General features: G+C 37.2%; 1 protein-coding gene across 1 annotated transcript; it reads left to right on the top strand.

Moving 5' to 3' along the window:
- The first annotated feature begins 437 nt into the window (after positions 1 to 437).
- Positions 438 to 1,442, top strand: LOC129768088 (uncharacterized). The gene has a single exon (XM_055769508.1). It carries the CDS (start codon positions 549 to 551, stop codon positions 1,245 to 1,247), a length of 699 nt encoding a protein of 232 aa, XP_055625483.1. The 5' UTR covers positions 438 to 548; the 3' UTR covers positions 1,248 to 1,442.
- The last annotated feature ends 7,943 nt before the right edge of the window (positions 1,443 to 9,385 follow it).

Raw genomic sequence — 9,385 nt, 5'->3', positions numbered from 1 at the left:
ACAGAAATTATAACTTGTGGTTTGAACCTCGCAAATTTAGTCTGGAAAAAAATAATGCGAAATTTGATATCTTTTACATCTTGCGCTCGATCAAGGGCGATCAAACAATTGAAAATGTGTTCAATCAGCCGCGTAATGTCCAGTCTGATGATGTTTTCTCATTTGTTTTTTTTTTCTCAAACAACAAAAAACTTTTGGTCTGACCGCTAATAAAATGCTGGCAGATAAATACCCACGGCTATTCTTTACAATGTTGGATGGTTGGATCTAGAGGTCATTTCACGCGTAACTCAGAAAATTCCCATAAATGACAGGTAACATAGTTCCAACACCACCCTCTGTTTGTACGCTTCGAGGAAGCATTCACGTTAAATCCCTCCTAACGAGAGAACAGGTTTCATCGTAGCTGTGGGCCCATCGGTCACTAAGGTGTTGAGTAGAGCTCTACAGATCACTCGCAGCCGGGCTGTGCTATAGACCGGATCGTTGTGCTCAGTGTTCCGCGTTTCGCGATCGTCCGAGTGGTCACACGACAGATTTGTTTTGCGATGTACAGAAAAGTGCTATTTGGAGGCGCGGTTTTGCTGCTCATCGCGACAGTGTCCATCAACGCCAGGCCTGAAGGTGTTCCCGCAACGGTAGAGCCCCTCACGAGTACCACAGAAGTGGTGGCTGGAAGCAGCACGACAGTGGCACCCGAGTCGAGTAAAATTACAAGATTTTTCGACGATGTCTCGTCCGCTATCATGCAAGGCACAGCAAAGGTCAAGGAGAGCTTCGAGAGTGCAGCTTCCTCGGTGAAGGATGGTGTCTTAAGGGGCTATGACTACGTGAAGGACAAGTTTCAAGGTTCGAACGGAGACGTGACGGAACCGGAAAACAACGGAACTGTTTCTACGTCAGCCATCACCACCACCACGGCCACCAGCGGATCAGCGCGAGCGCTTAGTTCGAGCACTGATGCGCTCGTCACCACGGTCACCTCGAAAACAACATCCCCAAGAACGGTCGGTTCGCTGGACAGTGCGGCCAAGAAGACAAGTGTGTACAAAATTGAACCCAACGATGAGGAACCCGCGGACGATGATCGAATTGTTTTCAAAGATGCAGAAGAAACCGGCACCGACTCGCCGGTAACGACGACAACGCCGAAGAAAAACCTAGACGATCGGTTCATTATCGACGGACCCCTGGCTTGCAAAACCGGCGAGACACTGATTAACGGAAAGTGTCGAAACACGTTCTAAACAGAGCAGGCAAACCAATTACGCAGTGCTTCACTCTCTTCCTGCTCTAGACAGACAAACGCAATCAGCACCAGAAGTCTAGAACAAGTGTGATTTTATAATTTAATTCTATTGTCGAGGTAATCTACTCTCTTAAGTGCTTGTGTAACCGATGAAATCGAGTCGAATAAATTGAATTTATTCTGATCAACCGTATTCATGGAAGCAGTTGTTGTTTGCCTGTCGCGAGAAATTTCACTCCTCAACTCCTGACTAATCGAGATACTGAAAGGCGGAGATCGTGACGACAATGAATCGCGTATTGTCATCTCGTTGAAGTTGTTGATTATCATCAGCAATCACGGCAAGAACCGGGGGTCCCTTGCGGACTTGGGTATGTGGCGTGTGAGCATGAATTCACTTAACGCTGGTTCCGACTATTGTGGATATCATCTTGTGCTGTACTCACGAAGATGCAAATAAGCAAGAACGGATGCAAATTAGCTTAATCCACTCACGAGCTATGGTTTGGTTATGTGTTTGGGTGACTTATCGTCGCGAGATTTCAAATACGAACTGTGGTGGTTCACTGGAAAATCCCAACTTATCCAAAATGATTAGCAAACGGTGGAAAGTGATGTGGCAAGCAGATTGATTGCAATTTACCTTTTAAAATACTAAGCAACCACGGTGTATTTTGCTTTCCAACCGAAAACCCCACGAACTTGAAATATTAATGAGCCCTGGATGATGAGCAAACAAAACGGCGACTGATTAATTCAGGTACCAGGCAACTTCGTTTGCAAAATACTCGTTATGATTGGGTGCAACTGCGGCTAATTTCAAGCCTTTCCCATCAATCTTGTAACGTTGGTAACATCTCCGCTGACCGATATTTTAGTTTTCCGGTTTCTGAAGATTTCCCACCATAGACAAACGTAAAACAAGTTGCTTTGACTATTGTAGACGCCCCTTAACAAGCTACTTAGCAGGTATAATTCATTACATTAGATCGATTTCTCAGAAGTGGAAAGAAACGGTACATAATCTTGATAATGACCCAGCTCTAATGGCATGACAAGTGAACATCAAATTTGCTGGCACCATTATCGAATGACTTCAGCTCTGTTTTTTTCTAGTGACCTCATATGACATAATGCGATGTCTTTTTGCTGTTTCGTTTCATTAGCATCCGGTTCGGATTGGTTTTATTTGCAATGAAGTAATTCGTTCTCTCTTGTGCACTTTTGAACACTAACATTTTGCATCAAAATCTGCTCAAACGTTCGCATTCTCGGCAAAGCGCTCGACGAAACATGCTGTATAATGGCAAATATGATCTGATGATTCACAGGTAAGATAAGGTGGCAGAGGCGGTGAAAATAGCCGCATGCACAGCATTAAACATCATTACGGTGCAGTTTGTCGTTTAGAACTAACAACTAACATGCGATGATAAACCTGTAATGTTTCAACAATGAATGTATTATCAAACGGTTTTGGATCTTTTGAAAGCAATGATTTAATTTTTTTGTATGGGAAAATTCATGTCAGGGATATAAATTGCGAAGGATGTTTATGATACCCTAACTCTAACAGCCATTTTCGTGCAATTTAAATTTCATCGACTCCCTGCCAAATTTCCATTTGCGAATCGCGATAAAATATTAGGTTGGAGAAAAAGTAATCCATTATTTTTGCTTGAAATTCAAAACTTCATTTAAAGGTAGCTTCATTATGCCTATCTCATAGACGTCCTTGCTGGTGAAAAACTCTAGTAATCGATTTTTAAATCTTGTCTTGATCCCAATTTCTAATCACCTAGGAAGTTTTGCAATGTGAGAAAACGGTTGTAATCACGTGGTTCAGACTACATAGTGGATGCATTAAAACTTCCCAACCAAGCTTTTAGAATTTGTGGTGAGTCACTATAACCCTGTATGGCCTTGCGTTATCCTGATGGAACACAACATCTCTTCTGTAGGCCAATTCTGGCCGTTTCTGGTCAAACAAACGGTCCAGTTGTTGACAGTAGATATCTGAGGAGCTTATAATGAAAGGGGTGTTAGTGATTTGATCGATATCTCTACATCGACTCTCTCTTTTGGTCATAACTTAGCTGCAAATACATTCCTAGCTGTATTTGAAAATGTGGAAGATAGGTCAGAACCTCATCTATCGGATTGTATAGCAAACTTAAATTGGAACGTTTTTGCAATTGAGTTATTAACTAAACAAAAAGTTGATGAAGAGAAATCGATCAAGTCACTTACACCCCTTGCATTCTGAGCCCTCATCTGAATTTACGCTAGATATCTAAATTTAGGGTCTCATAATAAATTATTCCTTTCAAGTCCCACCAAAACGCGGTAGAACCTTCCAAGCCGTTAGACCTGGTCTGGCCACCATTTGAGGCGCTTCACTCGAGCGTTTCGATGCAATATTTGTTGCTACAAATGTTAAATACAATACTTTCAACCGAGTTGAACGTCGGATGACTCTTCTTTCCCGGAAGATAGATGGTCCAATACTTCTTCATGATCATGACGGATCTCACTTGGATGAAAAACTCAAAACAAGGGACTCGGAACTGGAAACGAAACATTTTGAATATGCAGGAGAATTGTTAGCTGATGTGTGGAACAATATCGTGATCGATGGATATCCTGTCAATGCAGAATATATTGACTCCGAAAACTCCCAAAAATCGATGAAGCGGAATTAGTAGGATATTCAGCCGATTTAAACTTGGGTAGATGTCTGTTTTTTACGTTATTTTTCGCTTATTTTTTGTTGGCCTATTTCCGCCAATCACTGACATCAGGGAGGCGACGCCACCTGTTCCTACCTATCAGACTCAACAACTCATGAACCGGGGCAACAATATTAACAATATTTACAATATTTAACAATATTTGTGCACCCGTGGCCGAATGGTTAGCGTCATAACTAACATGCCGGGTGTTCGGGTTCGATTCCCGTTCTGGTCGGGGGAATTTTTCGTCAAAGAAATTTCCTCCGACTTGCACTGTGATCACGCGTATTCTAGAGCTTGCCACTCAGAATGCATTCAAGGCGTGTTATTTGGCATAGTAATCTTAACTAAGTACTAATAAAAATGACGCAAGTAATACTACGTTGAGACGGCGAAGTTCCTCTAGGAACGTTAGTGCCATTGAAGAAGAAGAAGAAGAACCGGGCCAACAAATTTCTGCATAACTCGAAAACTAATCAAGAAAGTGCTAAAGTAAAAGCTAAAATATCATGAAATTTTTTCAAACGACTTTGACTTTTTGCACAGGCGCTTTGTAGGCGCTACGAAACTCAAGGGTAAGTGGAGGTTCGTCTTGCGTTACTTATTAGGGAGCGGGAGGAGGTCCAAAAGCCACATTTTTAGCGTTACGTTATTTGCGTACCACGCTTAATATCATGCCGGTCATCTTCGATTTTTTCTGTGATTTTGTAGACGTTTCCCAAGGTATTTAATATGCCTGAACGTTATTGACAAAACCAAAATTGGACATAGTTAGCTGTAACATTATCGGTACCATAAACACCATTTTCAATATCAGCGGCTTAGCTTGCATTTTCATATTTATCGAAAAAAAAACTGTGAAATGTACCGAATTTTCTTTTTGTTGACTTGCATTGTTAACACCCTGTAACTCACAACTGATTGGAACAAACAAAAAAAACAGCAAAGATATTTTTTAGTGTGAAATGTACCCTTGACAACGAACATAAACTTGAAATGGTATGATCTATATTACGCTTTTCACCTTTGTTTATTTTATAGAGGCGTGAGCACGTAGAATTCACCCGTTCATAAATATTTAAATATCTCCCGTGTTTTATCAGTTCTCATCATCGTTAACAGTTTACTGTGATTGCTAGGTAAGTGTTTCGCAGTTGGCTATGAAACATAATCAAGTGTAATGTAATTTTCGCCCAATAAATTACGAAATAAATTGTCCGAAATTTGAATTCAATCTGTCCGAAATTTTATTTAGTGTCCGAAGTTTGATTCTTACTCGCTTCATTTAAAAAGCCTTTTATTCGATGATTTTTTTATGTTTTCAATCAAATAGGTATCAAAGTTGAAAGCTTAAAAGCATATTGAACTAATTTATTAAAAATATCAACCAAATAATACCTGTGCATAAAGTTTAGATCTGTTTTCTGCATCATATGCCTTAAGCGTCCGAAATATGATGCAGAACGGTATTCCAACCAATCATGACAATTCAAAATTTTCGGAAAACTCTGAAGGAAAAGGGAAAATTCGGAAAATTAAATTCCCATATGTTCTACGATTACATAGTGACAAGGGCTGTTGGTCCATTTGATGTTTGCGCTAGCGAAATTGATCTTTGTTCGAAACTGGAAATGGATTTTAATGTGATGAAACGCACTCCTATATTTTCTTCTATCTATACAAACAAGGATCGCCCGATGTGTTGATAAGAGCAGAACTCGTGGAAGGAATTTAACGATTTAGGGCTGTCTTTATTCTATCATATTTTCTGTATCAAACATTTATTCCATGTAACGGAGAAACATGTTTTTGGCAAGTGGTTGAAAAATCTTGAACGAGAATTGTGTCTGAAAATATTCTGATATTATAATGATGAGTTTTGGTAGAAGTACTAGGAATTTTTCAGTAAAAGGTAAATTCAACGTGGTCGATTAGAAGATCAATCAATGAAAAGTTCTGCGATTGGACTCATGAACTTGCGCTTAGTAAGTAAACGTGAATGTTTGAAGGTATTGATAACAAAAAACAAATTTTAGGCGGGACGAAGTTTGCCGGGTCAGCTAGTGTAAGTATAAATATTGACTCATCAATGCATAAGTAGAACCTTTTTTACAACACGCGTAAGTAAGTACTCAAATGGATCGACCAAATGTTCTGAAATCGGAAGAATTTGTTATGGTTATGTCTTCGACATTACCCACCCTTTTTTGCCTAACAACTCCATGAACAGGAATATTTGATTTCTTCTATCCATTTATTTCAAAATTTGAATGTTTTTTTTTGTGAGTTTCAAATTTGTACTCCAGATTTGGGATAAATTCGAATTGGTAGCCAAAAAAAATCCAATAGAAATGTCAAAACAAATTCAATAATAAGGACTGGAACAAAGTGTTACTTTTCTTATAACAATCTACTACAGAGTGAAAATATTGTTCTTAAGACAGTATTCTACTCTAGAAGCTTGAAAAAAATTCCTTCATATTTCTGTAGTTTAGGCATTCAGGAGTATGCGGCATCTTTACTGATCCAGAATCTGTTCGATTTTCTTGTTTCAGATAACCATAAGGGCTGGAATCGTGTACGCCATGGAACAACTTTTTTTGAATCCTCTCACTTCATCAGCTCTCAACTATTCTAGTTATGAATATTTTTTCTCCGTTCAATTTTTGTTCTATTGTTAAAAGATAAATGAACAAATGATGATATAATGGATAGTAGAAATATGCTTTGTTTTATTTTTACGGAGCTCAAAAAAACATCCGAAATTCGTGTCTTTACACTAGAATATCTCCTTACTGGCTAAATAATAGGATTAACAATAATGAACGAAATTAACTTTTTTCTTTCATTAAACAACTAAACAAACGGATTACACAAATTACAACATTTATTTTATTCGAGTTCATTCAAAAGGTAAAAAATCAGAATACATAATACTTTAATGGACGTATTTTGGCTGTAATGATTTGTTTTTTTCATTTTCCAATGTTTTTTTCGTGTTCATTGTGTGCAGTTAAATATAACTATTGAAAACTGTGAACAATGTGAATATTTCGAATTTTCAAAACCTTCAACTCTCAGCTGCGTGTAGCAGTAATATAACGTCACAAAGGTTTCTGCAAAAAGATCTTCCTTGGGTGTATTCTGGTTCAGTCAAAAAGGTAAACGAACAAAGCCCGAGTCACGAAAACGTTTGTTTCTATTATCGGAGAAACGTTTGATAGATAGTGTATGGGGAAAAAAGTTGCAAAAAGTTTCAAAATGCACTTGAAAAATATATTCGATTGACTCCGCATGTTTAATTATACATTTTTAGGGAAAATAATCATACCATAAAATTTTCGCACAAGATTCGAACCTACAGTAAAGTACCGAATTGCACCAAAAATCATAATTCTTTAGGCCTTCCCGGCCTGAAAAGTTTAATGTTTTTTTTAATAAAATATATTTTTCATGCGAAAAACCACTTTTGATTTTTTTTAAATACATTTCCAATACACTTTGGTGTTTTTTTAATAAAATATATTTTTCATGCGGAATTCACTTTTTGGTGTTTGCATTTCATGTTTAGGGGCTGTCCACATACCACGTGGACAGAAAAAGCACGGTTTTAGACTTCCCCTCTCCCTCCGTGGACAAGCGTGGACCTTTTCGTACCCCTACCCCCCTTTGTCCACGTGGACATTTTTCCTTTTTAAATTAAAATAATTAAGGAAATAACTGATTTGTGCCTAAATTCCATTTTATTTCCATTTAAGTTGTTTTTATTTCAAATTTTACTTGCTGTACCCTGTACCTGCTTTGTTGTGGCCAATTGTTCTTGTATGGTAGCGAAATGAGTGGTATAACAAAGCACATGCTTCTTGTGAGTTTAATTTTGAAACACTTGTGAGTATACAATATTTTTTGTTTTTCCATTATCAGCGAAGATACAAAGGCTATCTGGTTTGCTAACCCGGAAACACGCAATGTACAGTTAACCAGGTGAGGAACAATCCGAATCTGAATATAAGCTACACAACTACAAAGATTTATCTTGAGCTTTGCTAATTGAGATTGCAAGCTCCAATCAAATAGAAATAGATGAAATTAAAATCATTCTCAAATACATTTTTAGTTCACGATTTTCTAAACACTTGCAAAAAAAATGTGTTGATATCACATAGACGCCAGTAATAATCCAGTCAACTTGATTATTTCGCCATTTGATTCATATTGAATTCCAGTAGAACATTTTACTACAGAGATATTCTCGATCGAATGAAAAGTTATCATTTCATTTTGGATTATGAATATTTTATGACATAACGATCGCACAGCAAATCGAAGGGCAATTGTGGAAACTTGAAAATGTTCTATACAAGATCCAGTTATTGCTTTGACAAATGCATTGTTACAGTGTTACAGTGTTACTCAAAATTTTAGATGAAACAAATCTTTGCCCACTCCGGAATATGATCGATCACAGTAAATGCCGATTCATCTTCACTCTGGATTTTCGATTCACCTTTAGTCGGTAGCGCAAGTCAAACCTTTTTCCGCCATAGTTCGGCGAATTTTCAGAGGGTATTGAAGGCGTTTTAGAATATTTTTTTTCGAATCCTTATGGGCCATTCTGCACTGAGTGTCTAGATGACTTTCAAAGTGCTTGCGGGCAAAAATGACATCAGACAACTTACGATACATTGAAGTCTCAACTGTGAAAGTTGAATTTTTCTTAAGACTCATTTTTTTGCTCTAAATTGAGCCCAATTCAAAATTACGCAACTTAGAAGAATTTAATTGCATTCATTTGAAAGATGAGAAAATTTTCTGTTGTGACAACATTTTAAATAGTGAAATATAACAATAGGAATAACATTGTGGTGTCGTGGAAGGAATTGTAGAAGGGTTGGAGAGCTTTAATTTTGTTGATAGAAACAATAAATTTTATTTTTATAATATTTATAAAAAAACATATAAAAACCCTTGAAAAACGACAAATTTTAAGCATTTTTAACTTCTGAAAGGTACTTCAATCCATCAATTCAAATGTTTTACAACTGCATTATATGCGAAATTTTCTGAAAAAAACAGAATACTGGGTCAACTGATTCAAGTTTGACGACTAGTGGTGCATGGATCAATTCACGCAAATGTAAATATTCATTACTAGAAATTGACAGAATTCCAATACTTTGAAAAATTCTACCTGTTCGAGAAAAGTAATGCGAGAAAAAAATTTCACACAAAATTCTGCATGATAAATTATACAGACATTATTATCCTAAGACTAACTGTTCTCGAGATAGAACAAAATCTATAGAAAATTATATTTGATGAAAAAACCATATGTGTAATATCATGAAAACATAACCATTATGGAATCGTTTATTTTTTATAGGTTTGAGCTATGAACGTCTAT

Source organism: Toxorhynchites rutilus, chromosome 1 (assembly GCF_029784135.1).
Source record: "Toxorhynchites rutilus septentrionalis strain SRP chromosome 1, ASM2978413v1, whole genome shotgun sequence".
Classification (NCBI taxonomy): domain Eukaryota; kingdom Metazoa; phylum Arthropoda; class Insecta; order Diptera; family Culicidae; genus Toxorhynchites; species Toxorhynchites rutilus.
The sequence above is the reverse complement of the archived record's forward strand: the minus strand, read 5'-3'. Positions and strand labels throughout refer to the sequence as shown.

What these genes read in the sequence shown, in the direction of transcription:
- LOC129768088 (XM_055769508.1), top strand. Translation starts at nt 549, where the DNA reads ATGTACAGAAAAGTGCTATTTGGAGGCGCGGTTTTGCTGCTCATCGCG.